At 53.0% G+C, this 18,325-nt stretch overlaps 1 protein-coding gene across 9 annotated transcripts in view; it reads left to right on the top strand.

The window, feature by feature from the left end:
* P2RY6 (pyrimidinergic receptor P2Y6) overlaps window positions 1-12,283 on the top strand; it is a 33,627-nt gene extending 21,344 nt beyond the window's left edge. For 3 of the 9 annotated variants that reach the window (XM_032853158.1, XM_032853154.1, XM_032853153.1), the window contains 3 exons: window positions 8,872-8,936; window positions 9,732-9,793; window positions 10,630-12,283. In XM_032853158.1, the coding sequence (XP_032709049.1) occupies window positions 10,664-11,650 (987 nt within the window). In that variant the 5' untranslated portion in view covers window positions 8,872-8,936; window positions 9,732-9,793; window positions 10,630-10,663 and the 3' untranslated portion in view covers window positions 11,651-12,283. Of the gene's footprint in view, window positions 1-5,872; window positions 5,913-5,961; window positions 5,983-6,576; window positions 6,777-8,126; window positions 8,183-8,871; window positions 8,937-9,731; window positions 9,794-10,629 lie in introns of those variants that run through there. The other 6 variants (XM_032853152.1, XM_032853151.1, XM_032853150.1 and 3 more) reach the window with 6 other exon arrangements.
* Window positions 12,284-18,325: the final 6,042 nt, after the last annotated feature.

The raw sequence follows: 18,325 nt of genomic DNA, 5'->3' as shown, positions 1-18,325 counted from the left end.
CATCCATCCATCCATCCATCCCACAAATATTTACTGACTACCTGCTCATGTGAGGTGCCACCCTAAGCACTGGAGATGCAGGAGTGAGTAAAACAAACGACCCCGGCCTGGTGGAGTTAAGGTCCTGGCGGGAGAAAACAGACAGTAATCAAACCAATAAATAGAATCATATGTTAAAAGATGACAAATGCTATGGAGAAAAATATAGCGGAGAAGGGGGATAGGAAGTGTGTGGGTCTAAAGTGGGAAGTGGCCATATTAGCTGGTATGGCAGGGGAGGGCCTCCTGGAGGAGGTGACGTCTGCCTGATGGTCCTCAGGCACACGCCGCACGCAGCCGAGCACTCTGTGGCAGGAACCGCCTGTGTCACGGCTGACCTCCCACATTCAAAGCCGGGTGGTTGCCCTGCCTTTGATTTCCTCCTTCCAGGTCAGCCCTCAGATGCCTACAAAGCATGGCTTCTCCCACGCTAGGTTGGCCACAAATGGAACCCCAGTCCATCCTACGTGCCTGACGTTTGTGGGCAAGGATTAGGGGTTTGGTGGAAAGCAATCCAGCCGATTGGAAAACCACCAGCTGATTGGTGGCCTTGGCAAGATACTAAGCTTGGGTGGGGGGGTTGCTCAGTTTTATCCTCCCAAAATGGTAAGAGGAGACCATGTGCCCCTTACAAGCCTCAAGCAAAGGGTTTTGTCTTCAGATTTGGAAACGGGCCTGGCTCCCTGGCCTCATGTCTGGTTTATGAGCTCCACCATGAGGTTTCCTGGGCCTGGACAAGGAAGAACACTGGATTTGGCCTGTTGGAATGAAGACCAGCTGATGAATAGTCATGGGACATTCTCTGCAGGGGATCCTAGGACCTGGAGACTTGGGGAGAGCCGAAGCAGGCCAGACAGGAAGGGAAGCAGTGGTTAGGAGCAGATCTCAGGGTGTTGTGTGAAGCACATCTCCCAGAGAGCTTTCTCATGGTGGAATGCAGCAGCCTGGGAGAGATGGAGTGAGTCCCCTGTGATGGGCAGCATGCAACTAAAGAACAGACAAGTCCTGTCAAAGAGGCTTCAGGGAGCCTCCTTCTCTGAGAGCCTAGGGAGAGCTCAGGGTCATTCTCTTAAGGCCTCTCTGGCCCCTAGAGTCCAGAACACAGAGCCCTGTCATCGACCCCTAGGCTCTGGGGCCCAGTTGGGTCTCCTCTTGCTGCCAGATGGACTAGATGATATGGGTGGTCAGAGCAGGACCAAGGCAAAGGAGCTGCCTTTCATGGGAGGTAAGAGGTTATCTGAGACTTCTTGCCTATGAGAGCTTTGGACAAAGTTGCCTACCTTTGGGACCTCAGGGTCTGTGTCGGAAATGGGTAGGATCATAACCCACAGTGAACACTCAGGCAGTGGTGGCGGTTTGCCTTTCCTGAGAGCTGGAGTCTGGGGGACCCAGGTAGGCACAGAGGGGCTTCTCTGGCAGCCGTAACCTTCATTCCCTTGATAAGCCTTCCCTGTCGTCAACCAAGACAAAGTTGGTTTGTGTTTTTTTTTTAATAGAGCCCGGCAGCACCAAGAACAGAGCCCTGTGGTTCATCTTTACAGACTAGGCTCGCTCAGTCAACATTTCCCAGCACCACTTGGGAGCTGGAGCTCCAGGGACCCCAAAGTCAAAGCAGACTTTGTCTGCATAGGACAGTAGCTGGCATATAATTCACCTGGGTCTAGAAGCTCCAGGCTCACTTCCTACCAGCTTTGCAAACCCATTGGAAACCCTGCCTCCTCCCCAGTGTTCCAGTAAAATGTCCAAAATTGACTCTGAGGCACATAGCGAAGCTCACCCATCCACCTCTGAGCCTGTTCAGGGCCTGAGGACATACTCTTCTCTCACAGGCAGGCCTAGGTCACAGGTCTGCCACCCCCAGATCATCAAGACTTGACAGGAAGGAGGGGATCCCCAAATGAAAAATAGGAGGCAGGCCATTATCATGAGAGGGGTCTGGGACTTGGGTGGAAGGAACTGTGAAGGAGAACAATGACTGCCTGCAGGACAGGCCAGATAGCTGGAGATGGGCCATGTCTTCCCCAGAGGACTGGAGCCTGGTTATCTGGAAGGATGGGTGGGTCCTGAGGCTGTCAGCCAACCACAGTCCTTGCTGGTAAACAGCAGGTTCTTACTTGAAGGGGAATCCAAGTAGCATACCTCTACAGGGGCATTAAAAACCAAAACCAAAACCCAAAAACCCTGAGCAGCGTCCAGGCAAGGAACAGAGACCCTCTCACACTAGCTCCAGGGAAAAGCGGGGATTGGGAGGTTCTGGAATCTTACAGAGCCCATGGGCATGGATTTGGAAAGCTGGCACCATGTACCCCACCATCCCTGGGACACTCCAGGCCCCTGTCTTCTCTCCCACAGTTCCCCAGCCCTGAGGCTGCCCCATGCCTTCTCAGCCCTGTGCCCACCTGGGCCACCATGGTCACTGACCTCTTCAGTCCCCTTCCTAAGAGAGAACCTCTTGCTAACTGGGCCACGCCCCAGCTTCGTCATCTGTAAAGCTGAGATGGACTGAAGAGAAGGTGAGATGCGGCGTTTTGGACAGTGATGGTGTGAGGTCAGTGCTGGATAAAAGCATCTGTCCAGATTGTGGTGGGGACTCCATGAGCCCGGCTGATGGGCCTGGAGTGGAGCATGAGATGCTAGCTCCCTCTGTGCTCAGCCTGTAGGGGCCAGAACGAAATTAAAGGAAGCAGCCTCAACTCCCAAATTCCCCAAAGCTACAGCTTCCCCTTCCTTGCGCTCAAAATGGCTGTTTCGGTTCCAGCTTTAATTCCTGTTGAGTAGAAGGTAAGAAGGGGAAGTCAAAAAAGAGAAGAGAAATCAAGTTTTCTGCCCATCCTGTGCCCGTCTCCTATCAGATTTGCCTACTTTCACAGCCAGCCTGGTACCCCAGGGTGGCTGGGGGACCCAAATTCCCCCAGGAGTGGTGGGCACGGCCCCTGCCCACAGTCCTCTCGGCACCCGGAGGCACTGGCATCCAGAACCTGGACTCAGGCTGGCTTGAGGCGGGCTCCTGCCCCAGGCTGGATGCTTCTGGGTCGAGGCGGGATTGGTGACTATAGCAGCGGGCGTAATGACCCTGGAAGGCAGGCACCATGACCTGTTTGCCACGTGAAGTCTCCGGCTCAGAGAGAGTAGGTAACTCTCCCTGGGTCATTCAGTAAGTCGGTGATGGATAGCAGTCGGTCTGCCTTGTAAGGGAAAGGAAGCTGAGTCTTGACCCCTGTCATCCTGTGCCCTTGCTGCTAAATTCACAAGCTAGAGGCCAAGCAGGGGGGTTTCCAGGCCATATTTCCCAGCAGGCAGGCAGGCCAAGTTTAGGAGGCTTCTTCCCACATCCAACCGGGTCTGGGCTGGTTCCTGGCTGGCTGGCAGACAGTGACTCAGGCTTCCAGCTCCTGTCTCTGGCCTCCTCATCCCTTCCAGATAGGAGGGCTTTGGAGCAGGGACGGGGAGGGAGCTACAGAGTCATCCAAAGGGGATCCTGAGACCATAGGAGCCAAGCAGCCCCAGGAGCTTCAACCCTTGCCAGTTCTCCCTGACATCTGTCCTGAATTGCTTCTGCTGTGGGCACAAACCAATCCCACGTGTTACCTGAATTGAGAAAAGGAAACTGGCCGGGTTGTCCCTTCTCAGCAGTGAGGGACTTCAGTGTTTCTGCCAAGGGCATACCTGGAACAGAGATGGGTGGCAGATGCCTGGTGTTGGGGCAACACTCTGAGAGCCTCTACCTCAGACAAACAGGGCTCAACACTGGCCCTGTCCCCCCGTGTTCCCAGTGGCTCCTGTGAGCCACATGGAGCAGGTGAGGCTCTGAGAACAGGGCTTGAACCGATGTGGGAATAATAAATAGCAGAAAGGCTGGGGAGTGGGTCAGGAGGAACTGAGGCTGGGAGCCCAGGCCTGAGGTAACTCAGGGCCAGCCCCAGAGGGGAGACCTTGGCCTTGTGTAGACCTGCTGCTCAGCCCTGTCCCGGGGGCAGCTGGCAAAAGGCTTGAGCCTGGCCATCCCAGGCAGTCTGCTGGCACCATCTCATGGCCGGAGGCCCTCGGTGCAGGAAAGACAATCCTGGGAATTTCCCAGCCCGAACTTCTAAGCATGGACTTCAGGGAAACCTTGGATAAGGGGTCTGTATTGAAATGTCCCCTAGCTGGGACACATTGGGGAACTCACTGAAATTTCCTGAGTCTTACTTCCTTCATCTATAGAACGGAGAGAACACTGTTCCCCACCACCCGCCCGCACTGCAGATAAACCATCCCACAGAGGGTAGGCTGTTAAGAAAGGACACGGTTGGGGGGGGGGGGGGCGCCTGGGTGGCTCAGTGGGTTAAAGCCTCTGCCTTCAGCTCAGATCATGATCCCAGGGTCCTGGGATCGAGCCCCACATTGGGCTCTCTGCTCAATGGGGCACCTACTTCCTCCTCTCTCTGCCTGCTTCTCTACCTACTTGTGATCTCTGTCAAATAAATACATAAATACATAAATAAATAAGAAAGAAAGGACACAGGGTCCATAGGACCCAGAAGTGAGTGTGGACTGCTGTGCATGGAGGGAGTCCAAAGTGGGGGCCTTTAAGTGGGGCCCGGAATGCATTCATTCCGTTAACAAGAGTGTGTGGAGTCTGTGCCATGTGCTGGGACACTTCCCCTGTGCGGTTCCTTTTATGTCTTACCACAGCTTAGATGGCAGGTACCACTAGTCATTCTCATTGAAAATGAGATATGAGAACTACAGAAGGATAAGCAGGGATTATTTGGAGAAGGTGGGGGGAAAGCATCCCAGGCAGAGGAAACAGCATGCACATTCGCCTGGGGGCCGGAAAGCCTGGTAGGGAAGGGCTGAAACTGGACTCGGAAGCCCTCGAAGGCCTGGGAGCATGGCCAGACCCCTCAGGCCTCCCGCCGGGCCCCTCTTCAGATGACGCATCCCATGCTATGCTGTTGTTCATTTCTCACATGAGGTCGGCTCCTTCCCCACCTGAGAACATCATGCCCTCTTCACTCTTCATTCGTCCAAACTTTCCTGGCCCTTTAAGGCCCAGCCACAGATGTGCCTTCTCCAGGATCCATTCTGGGTCACTCTGTCCTAGGGGTACCCATAACCCCCATGATCTGAGCTCTCCTCTCTGGGCCCCACCCAGATAGCAAGAACTCAGACTCAAGCCCCGCCCTGAGGCTGACACCCCCAGGAAGCCCACAGAACTGCTCCCATTCTTGGGACAGACACTATGATAGGGGTGACCACTGGAGATTGTCCTGGGAACCCAGCAAAGAACTGGTTGCTGGGCTGAAGGCCAGGTCTCCTTGCCCTCAGGGGCTCCAGCACCACTAAAATCAGAACAGGAGACCCACACTTGGATCTGGCACAAGCAATCTCCTAGCACAGACCTGAATAAACAGTAGGTGCTCAATTCTTGCACAGCTGACCAAGTGTTTGCTGGCAGTCCAAATCTGAATTTTCTCAGTTTGACCCAGACTTTTGTCCCTGACTTGGTTCCCTAATCCCCTTGCTGGTAAAGTGGGTTTGGGTGGGAGGTCAGTGCTTACACCTTCCAGGGTAGAAAGGGTCCTCCCTCACTCTGGCCTCTCATCCTCACAACATGCTGGTGGCCGGTATGACCACATTCCACTAAGGCTCAGAAAGGGGAAGGGGCTTGTAAATAGGGACCAAAGTAGAACAAGAACCTGGGCCTCAGATGCCCAGGGACGTGTTCCTTCCCTGCGCTATGCTGTCCCCCCTCCCCTAGCTGCCTCAGCTGCTCCCAATCAAAGCCTCCTTCCTCCAGGTCACCCCTCTCAAATGCTGCTCTACTACCGGAGCTAGCCTCCTGGGGATAATGAGAAGCCACCTCACTTCCCCTGGCCGTCCTAACAGCTGTGAGTCTTGGTTTGGGAGCGAGGAGGGGTTGGAAGAGAGCTTGGCACTGGCAGGAAGACTCTCACTCAGGTGAGTTTTCTGGAGGTATCTATCCCCACAACACACACCTATCCCTCCCAGGGGCCCCAGACCTGCCATGTGGAAGGAGAGAGTGAGTGCTAAGTGGAGGTATATAGGAGGATTGAAGGGTATACAATAGAAGTTCAATAAATGGTTTTGGAGAAAAGGAAGAGAGGGAAGGGGGGAGGGAGAAGGTGAGCAAATAAGTGAATGTCTAAGTGGATTGCCAGGTGGAGGGATGGACATGTTCGTGAATGAGCTATTGAATGAATGGAGAAAGGAGGGATGGCTAGGGAGTGAGTGCCTGGAAGGTGACTCTGGGTGTTACAGCTAAAGGGGGAGCCAAAAGCTCTTTTATCACCAACGTGCCCATTTGACAGATGAGAAGACTGACAGAGGGCTGAGGAGAAAGGAAGCTGCTGGGTCTGTAGGGGTAGCCTTTGACCAGCAGCCTCTGGTTCTCTTCCCACCTCTCTTTCTACCCTCACATCACCTTCTTTCCTCTGCTGGGGTGGGGAGGGTTCCAGGAAGGAGACATTTTCTCCGCCTCCTTGCTCCTCTAGGCCCAGTTTCCGCCAGGCCTCAGTGTTGGGGGGTGGCAGGGAGGGGGTGGCCCCCGCAGGGGCTATTTCAGTCAGAGACAGCCCTGCCAGGAAACAGAGGAAGCCGCCCGCCCCATCGGAGGTGTTTCAGCCTGGGCTCAGGACAGGAGAGTGGAGAGCCTCACATCTGGCTTTCCCTTGTGCCAACGCATTCAAGGCCACCAAGGTGCTTCGGGGACAGGAGGCTGCATGTGAGTGTTGGTGCATCCTGGCAGCGGGGGCCAGTATGAGGCGGGCATGGGAGCTGGACCCAAGGAACTGTGACTTTGGGTGGGCAGGCAGGCTGGGCCCCGCACTGACCTAAAGGAGGCCCACAGTGTTGGGGGGTGGGGGCAGAAGAAGCAACTCCACTCAGCCGGAGGCCCAGAAAGGAGGAAGCAAGATCAGATCTGGAGCTGGATGGACACTTAGTGTTTTGATAGGCATGGGATAAATGGCACTTCGTGTGCCAAGATGGGGAGGCCAGAGGGGAAGTCTGGATCTCTGGCTTTGAACGGTCTTGTGGCAGAGGTGGTGTCTCAGGGACAGTGCAACAGGACAGGAGGGGACAGAGGGGTGCAGCCAGGGGGGCCTTGGATGAGGCTGGAGGGCTAGGCAGCAAGCTGCGATGTCAGGAGTTTGAGCTTTCCCTCAAAGGGCAGAGGGATGCAGGGAAGGATGTCATCTATCAGAGCAACTTGCTAGAAAGCCCCTGACCGTAGTCAGAGTGGCCGGAGCCCAGGAGGACATTGGGGCCTGAGATGGCCCAGGGCTCAGGGCTCAAGAATGAGTGACAGCCGTGAGAGATCGAGCAGCCCGTGTTAGCTGCTGCTGGGAGGCAGGGGCCAAGGGAGACCTCCCTCAGAACCATCCCCTACCCCGCCTAGTGCAGCCTCTGACTCCTTCCAAGAGGACTAGTCTTACCAGGGGGTGGAGAGCGGAAAATATCTGGAGCCTGGGTGCCTGGGTGGCTCAGTGGTTAAAGCCTCTGCTTTTGGCTCAGGTCGTGATCCCAGGGTCCTGGAATCAAGACCCACATGGGGCTCTCTGCTCGGCGGGGAGCTTGCTTCCTCCTCTCTCTCTCTCTGCCTGCCTCTCTGCCTACTTGTGATCCCTGTCTGTCAAATAAATAAATAAAATCTTAAAAAAAAAATATCTGGAGCCTCCCATCACCTGAAGCAGAGGTCTCTTTCCTGGGGTGGCATCCGAGGACAACAAGCCTCCCAAAAATGTTCAGAGGCACAGAGCTGCTCCTTCTACCAGCTTCTTCCTTCTTACCATGACGGTCAGCCCTAGTAGGCAGCTCTCCTCTCAAGGCCTGCCTCTTCTCCGCACCCCCAGACCTGAGGACACCCCTCCCCACCCAGGGATCTCCTCCTCAACCTCCCGGGTCATGTTCCACCCTTTCTCCTCCTCTGAAAAGTCTCTTCCGTCCTATGGCTCACATGGGTCCCCCTCTTCAGACTAGCAGATGTGTATGTATAATTTTTATATCTCTATCTACATCTGCATCTGTATACTGTACCTGCATGTGCCCAGCAGGTAATAAGTGTTCATTTAAATGCCTGACAGGTGAAAACAGAAGAATGAATGCATAAATGAAAGAAAGGCCCAGACAAATGAATGAGGTGATGAGGAAATGAACTTTCTCTGCCTGTACTAATCTTGGCTTCTTGGTTACAATGGGGGACTGGCCATGCTTCTGCCTCTGCACCCCCCCCACCTCCTAACAGGCTAGCTGGGCACCCAGCATTCCTAGCACCTGGGCTGAAACCCCACAAAGGGTTTTTCGTAATTTAAGGTAATATGGCCTGTGGGACTATAAACTAGAAACTCGTTGAACCTCATTTTGCAGTTTCCCAGAATGTGGGAAAAATATTTCATCAAAATCAAATTGAAAGTTGAAAGAAATCAGTTTGGGTAGTTAGGTTTTGCTCTAACATAACTTTGAAAAATATCATAACTTGACTTAGCAGGGTGTATTCACATTAAGAATAGCCAACACCTGCCCTGTGCCAGGCACTGATCTTTATAACAAGCCTAGGAAGCAGGTACTATATGAGCCCATTTTACAGATGGGGAAACCAAGGCATGGAAGTCCAATAATGAGCCTTAAGGCCCCACAGTTCACATGTAGCAGAGCTGGGATTTGAACCTGGGCATCTGGACCAGAGCCCACGTATTTGGCCTCAACCCTCTATCCTGTTCTGTGTGCATTTGCAGGATTTCATATTTTTTCCTTTGCTTGAGTTTTTCCCATCTATTAATAGGGAGGGGGGTGATCTGACCCACTATCTCAAAGGGTTTTTTCTTACAGGTCCATTGGATTTAAGTTGTGAATTCTCGCTGGACACCAGGAAATGTGGACATGCTGGTTGGGAGGTAGGTATCAAGAAGTCAGACATACCTCACCATGGAACCCCCTTAAGGCACCTGTGCTTCTGACTCCCCCAAAACCTAGCCTGAGGGAAGAATGTAGGGATGAGGTGTAGGATACAGCAGCACAGCATAGCGTTTATTAAGCACCTATTATATACCAGGCCTATGATTTGTTTTACCGATAAGAACAGAGATTTAGAAAAGTCAAGTTTGACATGTCTTGGGTTGAACAGCATAGAAGTAAGGGAGCCAGGATTTGAATGAGGTTTGCCTAGCTCTGACATTTGGTTTATAGCCTCTACATTCCATGACCCTGGGCTACACTAAGTTGCAGCCTCTCAGTCAGGAGGGCAGTCTATGGTTCTGGCTCTGCTTCTAACTCACGGAGTAAGACTGAGCCACCACAGCCTCTGGCTGTGCTGTATTTTCCTCTCTATAAAAAGCAAGCAGGAGGGGCACTTGGCTGCCTCTGTCACACAACTCTTGGTCTTCGGGTTGTGAGTTTGAGCCCCACCTGGGGTATAGAGATTACTTAAAAATTAAAGTCTTAGAAAAACAAAACAAAACAAAACTCAACTCAACTCAACTCAACTAAACAAAACAAAACCCTGAAAAACAAAAAAACAAGGAAGCAGATTCGGCTGGTGTCCAGCCATTTGCCTTCAGGAACGCTGTTCTCACTGTAGCCACCAGAGGGTGCTGTGACCCAGTGGCTCGGCCAGACCGGCATTTGTAGCCTGAAGTCAAGTGGAAGGAGCTTAGGGGACTCCTGAATCACTTTCTTCCTCCATTTTACAGATAAGAAGACTGCAGCCAAAAGAAGGACCATGGCTTTGGAAGGTGGAGTCCAGGCTGAGGAGGTGGGCGCTGTCCTTTGTCAGCCCACAGCGTATGGACGTTCTGTTCCTGTTGATTAATTCAGAATTACCAGGGCCTTCTCTGCCCTGGACCCAGACCACGCTCTCAGACACAGAGGAGCATCAGACCTGGCACCTCTCTTCAGGAGGTTCCAGTCAGTGCTGGAGAGACAGACAGGAAGGCTCACCATGACCATAATCTCCAAACTCCAAAAAGCCCAGGGAAGCCCTGCATAGTTTGATTTAGTACCTCTAATCTCATATCATTCTGAAAGATGGGTGTATCTTTCTGCCATTTTTCAGATAGGAAAATTCAGACTCAGATAAGGTATATCACTAGCCCAAGGTCACATAGCTAGTAGGTAGCACAGGTGGGACAGAAACTAAAGTCTGTCTGGGGTACCTGGCTGGCTTCGCCACCAGAGCATGCATCTCTTGATCTTGGGGTCATGAGTTTGAGCCCCATGTTGGGTGTAGAGATTACTTAAATAAATAAAACTTTTTAAAAAAAGATTTAAAACAAACAAAAAAACAAAAACAAACTAAAGTCTGTCAGTCTCCACTTCCAGAGGAGACATTTGACTAGGGTTTTGAAGGATGAATAGAAGTTCACCAGGAAGGTTGGTGGGAAATGAATATTGTAGAAAGTGAACCAGATTTTTCCCAAGCTTGAGCTTTATTGTATTCTAGGTTTCCTTAAAGTGAGGACTATGTAGGGCCTCCATGGGGTGGTGAGTATCAGAGATGGTTCAAGTGGAGATAAGGGCCCAGAGAGGGACAGGGGCCTACTAGATGGTCACTGAGGATGGTTACTGACAGGTTGTGTGTTGCTTCCCCAGCCTCTCTGGATGTAGGAAGCGCAGTCGGGCAGCCATGGAGTGGGACAATGGTACAGGCCAGGCCCTGGGCTCCTCGCCCACCACCTGTGTCTACCAAGAGAACTTCAAGAGACTGCTCCTGCCACCCGTGTACTCAGTGGTGCTGGCAGCTGGCCTGCCCCTGAACGCCTGTGTCATTGCCCAGATCTGCACCTCCCGCCGGGCCCTGACCCGCACAGCCGTGTACACCCTGAACTTGGCCCTGGCTGACCTGCTCTATGCCTGCTCCCTGCCCCTGCTCATCTACAACTACGCCCAGGGGGACCACTGGCCCTTTGGCGACCTCGCCTGTCGCCTGGTCCGCTTCCTCTTTTATGCCAACCTCCATGGCAGCATACTCTTCCTCACCTGCATCAGTTTCCAGCGCTACCTGGGCATCTGCTACCCGCTGGCCCCCTGGCACAAGCGTGGGGGCCGCCGCATGGCCTGGCTGGTGTGCGGGGCCGTGTGGCTGGCCGTGACAACCCAGTGCCTGCCCACAGCCCTCTTCGCCGCCACCGGCATCCAGCGTAACCGCACCGTCTGCTACGACTTGAGCCCACCGGCCCTGGCCGCCCGCTATATGCCCTATGGCATGGCCCTCACCGTCATCGGCTTCCTGCTGCCCTTCATCGCCCTGCTGGCCTGCTACTGCTGCCTGGCCCGCCGTCTGTGCCGCCAGGACGGACCAGTGGGGCCAGTGGCCCGGGAACGGCGCGGCAAGGCGGCCCGCATGGCCCTGGTGGTGGCAGCTGCCTTTGCCATTAGCTTCCTGCCCTTCCACATCACCAAGACCGCCTACCTGGCAGTGCGCTCCACAGCCGGTGTCCCCTGCCCGGTGCTGGAGACCTTTGCCGCCGCCTACAAGGGCACGCGGCCCTTTGCCAGCGCCAACAGCGTGCTGGACCCCATCCTCTTCTACTTCACTCAGAAGAAGTTCCGCCGGCGGCCACAGGAGCTGCTCCAGAAACTCACAGCCACGTGGCAGCGACAGGGTCACTGAGTCCGCTGGGACAGGACACCTGGGGCCTGGGCACCAGAAGCCCCTCCAACCCCAAACCAGGCAGAGAATTAGAGCTTAGCTCAGCTGGGCATGGAGTGAGGTCCCCCACAGACTCCAGAATCTCACCAATGACTATTCCTTGAGCCCATGCTCTGGACCTGTGGGCACAGAGAGACAGGCTTGAACCTGGCCTTCCAGAAGGTGCCAGTCAGCCCCCCGGGGAGTCAGGGAAGCTGCCAGAAGCTGTTCGCAAAAATACGGCATAACACGTACTGTAATTGAGGAGTGTGCTGGATGCTTTGGAGTCAGCAGTATAGGGACTGAGGGAAGATTGGAGGAGGAGGTAAGAAGCTCTGGAAAGGAGTGTTCTAGCTGGACTTTGATGGGTTGAGTATGAGCTCTCTGGAGGTGTGTGATGGTCCCTTCATTCAGCGCACCTTTACCTACACCTTGTCCTTGGGCCTGGCTTGATTCGGGGGCACTGGGAGAACAAGTCCTAGCCCTGCCCCATATAGGCTCCCAACTACTGGGCTTACAGACACTTAACACAATGATGTCAAGGCTGGGACAGATAAATAGAGAATGCCCATGATCCAGTCCAAGGAGACAGGAAAGATCTCTTGGGATGGGATGGCGGGGGGGGGGGGGGGGGGGGCGGAAAAGGGGGGGGGGGGGGGGGGGGGGGGGGGGGGGGGCATCTGAACCAGATGTTGAAGACTGAGTAGGAGGTCAGCCAATAGACGTGGGAGCATGTTCCCACAGGTCTAGGCTAGACTCTGCCCTGGGGTAGAGGGGTAGAGAGAGCTGGGGTGGGGGGCAGGCATATGGCCTCCTGTGTGTGAAAGCTGGGGAAATGAGAGCTGTCCCTTGGCCACCTTCCAGATAAGGGCAAGCGTGGCCTCGAATGTTTCAGCCTGTGGGGACTCAGCAGAGGAAGGAATCAGAGCACGTCTTCAGAGAGGTGGAGCTTGAGCTGGGGAGGAATCCAAAATGTAGAGAGAGGCAGGCTGCTCCTGATGGAAGGCACTGTGTGTCTATAAAACCCCAGAGGTGGAGATGTGCTGAATCTGGCCCTGAACAGTGAGTTTCCGTTAAGCCAGGAGGGGGCGGTGTGGGCAGAACCAGAGCACTGAATGCCAGGAAGAGCCCCAGACTCTACCTCTTCTCCACCTACCTCTTCAAATGTGCCTCTTTCAGCCTCAGGGGAGCCTGGGTGCCTGAGAACCCCTCCACCAGGCCTCCCAAGTAAGAGGAAATACCCCTTCAACAGTGCTTCATTCTAGAAGAAGTCAACAGCCTGAAGAGGTGCAGGGCCACCAGGAGGCTGCAACATGGAGGTGCAGAGGTCCTGTGGCCAGGAGCCTGCCAACCAGTCTCAAGATAGCCTGTTCCATGTGTTCTGCTCCTGCCCTTCCAGCTCCATCATTCTGGCCTGTGGGTGCCTGAGAGCCGCTGGAGGCCATCTCATGGAGGCATCTCAAACACACCTGAGCCTTCGAAAGCTTTGGAAAGGCATCTTCACTGAAGATCTCTGAGAGGTTCCACCACATAAGAACTCTTTACCTGCCCTTCCCACCCACGCCTCCTTTTAGCCCCACCCATAGAGCTCCTTATTTTCTCTGCTCCTTTTCCTCTCTATCTCCACCACCCTGCCCACCCCATGCCCCGCTTCACTTCTCCTCAGGTCCCTGTTCCCTCCTCCCAGAGCTCAGCTTTCCTCCTGTAGAACAATCTAGCCTGCCCTTGGCTGCTGGTATACCACTCAGACCCTGTACACAAACCAGCCGTGACCAAGAGCCTCCCTTCTCAGAAAGTGGAGGGGTGAGGGCAGGGCAGAGGGACAGGGCAGGGAAGGGAAGGACTGCGTAACTTAGTATTTTTCTTTTAGCCCTCTCATCTCCAGGGCTGTTGGGTAATGGGGCCCTTCAGAGAAGGACTCTGCCGGAGTTAAACTCCATAGTCATGCTGGAGACGTGCTTGCAGCTGGCTGAGGAAGGGGGAAAACCAGGCCCAGCCCATCTTGGAAATCCATCAAAAGTGCCCCGATAATTTGGACAGAAGGAACTCTTTGGGTTACAGCGGAAAGACGTGAGGCAATGTCAGAAGAGGTCTGTTCCCTCTACAATGCAATGTCATGCCAAGCACTATAGATCCTAACTACTTTGCATCTTGTTCCGAGTCAGCTGCCAGTCCCGGGGAAGTAGGGGAATGGGCGACCAGAAGGCAGAGGACCTCTGCCCACAGTGCCGGCTGAGCCCTGTGGGGACTCCCAGGTGACCGTGCAGCAGACTGCCAAGAACTGTGACGCTCTGGTTACTTTTCCAAGAGTGGAAATGGTGGGCCGCAGGTGAATCCCTTTCCCAGCTTCCCTTTGAGAGCCAGAATCGCATAAAGGGTAGGGATTCCAGAGCCAGGTCCCCTTGGTGTTTATCTTGGCCAGACCGCTCAGCAGCTGTCTTACTCTGTGCGAGTTCTTTAGCCTCCTTGTGCCTTAACTTCCCTAGCTGTAAAATGGAAACAGTAACGATATCTATCTTGTAAAATGGTTGTGAAGGTTAATATGTGCAAAGCACTTAGAATAATATCTGGAACAGAATAAGCGTGCAATGCCGGGTACTATTATAATGAACTTGCCTATTGTACGCACAAGTTCCTTCAGCATCTCTCTCTAGGAACTGGCCTAGGAGGTTTCTAAACAAGAGGCTAAGAGCAGAGGATTTCTCCTTGCCTTCACCTGGAAGGCAGCTGGTCTTCTAAGGAAAAAACTCAGCACACTTTTGTCAGAACAAGGGCCATAATCCATGAGCCCCATCTGTTCCTGCAAGAAGGAAAAGTCATTTATTACATGAGAGTACAAGAAATTCCAGGTGCCATTCGGGGAGCCTGAATTGCCCCCTTCCTTTTCCCTCCTTTTGTCCCCACACCCCTACTCTCTTCACTTTAACCCAGAGCACACTCCGTGATGGGGGCTCACACTGGAGAGGTCTGCTTGCTGGGGTGGAGGGGACAGAGACAAGGTGTGGGGATAGAGCATGGTGAGGGGTCTGGGGAGCACATGCGTTCACAGGGGTCCAGGGTGATTCTCAGGGCTTGGGGAAGACTTCCTGGGGGGTAGAGTTGGGCCACTGGGGCTTGAAGGATGGCTGTAATTAGACTGAAGACGAGAGGGCCAGGTTGTTCCTGGGGCAGGGAACGGCACAGCCCAAGGCATGGAGGCTGTTGGAGGATGGTTAGGAAGGGTTGTGGCATGAGATTGGGCTTAACAGCTGTCATGGCTAAAGAGTCAAAAGCTTGGTGCCAGCCCAGGGAAGCACCGGGAAGTCACAACAATGACAGCAGTGGCCATTCGCTGGGCTCTGCAAGTTCTAGGCACTGTGCAGTGTGCTGTATACACATTTTCTCGTTTAATCCTTACATTACCTCCAATTACAGATGGGGAAACTGAGGCCCAGTTGTGGGAATCAACATGTCAAGGTCACACAGTCTTTTTCTAAACCAGATACTAGGATGCCCCCCTCCAGCTCTTCCATACTCCCTCCCTTCCCTTTCCTTTCTTCAGTTGCCTTCCAAGTGTCCACCTGCCTCAGCCAGTCCTAGTAACGGGACCGCCTAGGAAATTGTGACAGAGATACCTAAGTGCCCACCGCAACTCTCTTTTAATTGGGCACCTGTCCTCCTAGGATGAAAACTTCATTTCCCATCCTTACCTGTAGCTAAGTATGACCAGGTACCTTAATCCTGGGCAATTGGAGATAAGCAAAGTACCTTAAGGCAATTTAATATGGGGAGGGGGTGAATGTCTGTAAAAGAGTGGTAGTATCTGTCTGTCCTTTGCCTCCCCTCCCTTCTCACTGCTTACAAAGGGGACATCACAACTGGAGCACCATCTTGGACCATGAGAAACAGCTTGGGTTTCTGACCATTCGTTTGGGACCACCTAAATTGGGACTTTTGCACAAGAGAGAAATAAATGTCTATCTTTTCTAAGCCACTAGCTTTCCGGGCTATTGTTACCCACAGCCAGATGAATCCCTTTATTCGGGTTCTATGCTAAGATGAGGATGTAGGGGGAGGCCAGGCAGTGTCCTGGACTGGCATGGGGGCCAGTGTCTAGCCTGGTGACAAGCTAGGGGTCAACAGGGTCTGGGGATACCCAAGAAGGCTTAGAAAAGTTGCTGCAAAACTTGGGGAGTGGTCGTGCTGCGTTTGGCTGGAGGCTTAAGGGATGGATGGGTTTCCTGAGGGAGAGACTAAGAAGGAAGGGCCTGGAGAACGCTGGGAATTCCATTAAGGGGCTGGGGAGGATGGGGAGCCAGAGATACGGCCTGGGGTTTTCAGAGTGGTGGTGGAAGGGGAGGTGGGTGAGGAGAGGAAGTGGAGGTGATGGGTGGGGAAGAAAAGAGAGAAGAAGTTTCCCAGGGAGGCCCTGTCCAGGGAAGGCAATTCTATGACAGGAGACCTGTGAGTGTTGGCTGTTGTGGGTTGAGGACAGGGTCAGGGCCAAAGATGGAGGAGAGAGAGAGAGTCAGGAACCAGGGTCTGTCCTTTTGGAAAAGCCCAGGGGCGCTGGATCTGTCCTAGCAACAGAAGCAGCTTTCTCCTCCCTCCCTCATTCATTTGTTCCACACACATTCTCTCTGCTCCTCCAAGATGGCAATGGGAACACAGAGGCAGCTCAGACCCAGACCCTACCCTCAGAAAGAATCTGGGGGTGAGGGTGGGGGTACAGACAAGGAAGCAGTTCAGCCACTAGACAACATTTATTGAACATTGAACACCTACCATGTGCCAGGCATCATACTGAGCAGTGGGTCCCTGCCCCTCAGGGAGTTCCTAGTCTGATGGAGGAGAACGGCAGTAATGAAATAAACAGAAACCTGTTAGGGGAAGAGAGCTCAGAAGAACATAAAGAGGGGTAGGGGGCGGGGCGCCTGGGTGGCTCAGTTGGCCAGCTGCCTTTGGCTCTGGTAGTGATGTCAGAAGCCCCACCTCCGGCTCTGCAGGGAGCCTGTTTCCTCCCTCCGCCTGCCTCTCCCCCCAGCCTATGAATATGCTCTCCCCGCCTCTCTCTCAAATAAGTAAATAAAATCTTTAGAGAAGAAATCTCGGGGCGCCTGGGTGGCTCAGTGGGTTAAGCCTCTGCCTTCGGCTCAGGTCATGATCCCAGGGTCCTGGGATCGAGCCCCGCATCAGGCTCCAGAGAGCCTGCTTCCCCTTCTCTCTCTACCTGCCTCTCTTCCTACTTGTGATCTTTCTCTCTGTCAAATAAATAAATAAAATCTTTAAAAAAATAAATAAAAAATAAAAAGAGAAGAAATCTCAAAAAAATTATACACAGCAAGATGTCCTTTTGATAAAGACAACTGAAATGAAAATATATACTTTGAAGGAATACACAGATGCAACAAATCTGTACAAAAAGGAAAGCAAAGGCACGATGAACACAGGAAGTAATGGTTATCTTGGGTGGCACCGCAGCAGAATGGGTTAGAGAAACTATGTAATGAGATGTAGGACACTGTCAAAGTCCTAGCTGTTCTGTTTTGTGGTGGGAGCCAATTAAATAAGTGGTGAGAATGAGTCATGAATAAAAGGTTATAAGTAATCCAATTCTGTGCATTTGAGGTCTAATTATACAGGAAAGGGGACAATCTCAGGTCATTTCTAATTGACTTGGGAATGGAGTGAGGAGCCTGATTCCCCCTAAGACAGTTTCTTCCTGGAGCTCATTGCTTCTTGGGGTCTTCTCCTCATTTTTTTTCCCTCTTATGTACTCAAGGCCCATCATTGGCCATGACTAGGACTACCACAACCTTACTATCTTGATTTCTCCAAGAGATTTACAGCCCTGATCTTGCTGGGTCACCATGACTTACTGGGTAGATGGATTAATGTTTTCATTCCCCTTTCATAGGTGAGGAGCCGGAGAGTCACCTGCTGAGGGTCCCAGGCATGTCTGTTAGGGTGCCTGCATTGGGCCCAGCTCTAGATTCCCAGCACAGTGCTCCCCTCTCCACCTTGGGGCCTGGTGTTTCCAGACACCTCCTAGATGAGTCTTTGAAGGGCTAAACACAATCAGGGTCTCTGTATACCTAGAAGATGATTTTCTCTCATACTGAATCAGAAGGGGCTAAAGCTGGGAGGACTCAGGAGGTGCTGGGAGCAGCCAAGCCACTCTCTGGGTAAGTATCCCATTGGGTGGAGGCCCAGCTCAGATCCTTAAACACTCTCCCTCCCCAACAAGGGAAATTCCTGATCCAGAGGCCCCAGTCAGCCTACCTCCAGGCCAAGCTGCAGGATGCTGAGGTGGCCTGAGTCTCCGCTCCTATCCATCAGTTCGCCTATCTGTGATATGGGAATAAAAACCTCTATTCCAGAAGTGATATGAAGACAAAATATGACAGGATGTGAAAGAGTTTGGAAAATACAAATTTGAGATGCTAGGGACCATTGTCATTAGAGTAAAGCAGTGACTCCTAGAATGAGGTCCCCCCCCACCATACCAAAAATTCCCCAAAAAAGTAGAAAAACACTACAGAGCAAACAAAAGCCTGACTTCAGATAGAGTCAGAGAGGTACCCTTGGGGAAATCTAGACCCACTCCTCACTTTCCAGATGAGACAGCTGAGGCCCAGGGAAGTGTAAGTATATGCCCCAAGGCCACACAGCAAGGCC

The sequence above is a fragment of the Lontra canadensis genome, unplaced genomic scaffold, assembly GCF_010015895.1.
Source record: "Lontra canadensis isolate GAN:19392208 unplaced genomic scaffold, GSC_riverotter_1.0 scaffold7, whole genome shotgun sequence".
Lineage (NCBI taxonomy): Eukaryota > Metazoa > Chordata > Mammalia > Carnivora > Mustelidae > Lontra > Lontra canadensis.
This window is presented reverse-complemented; position numbering and strand designations above follow the sequence as displayed.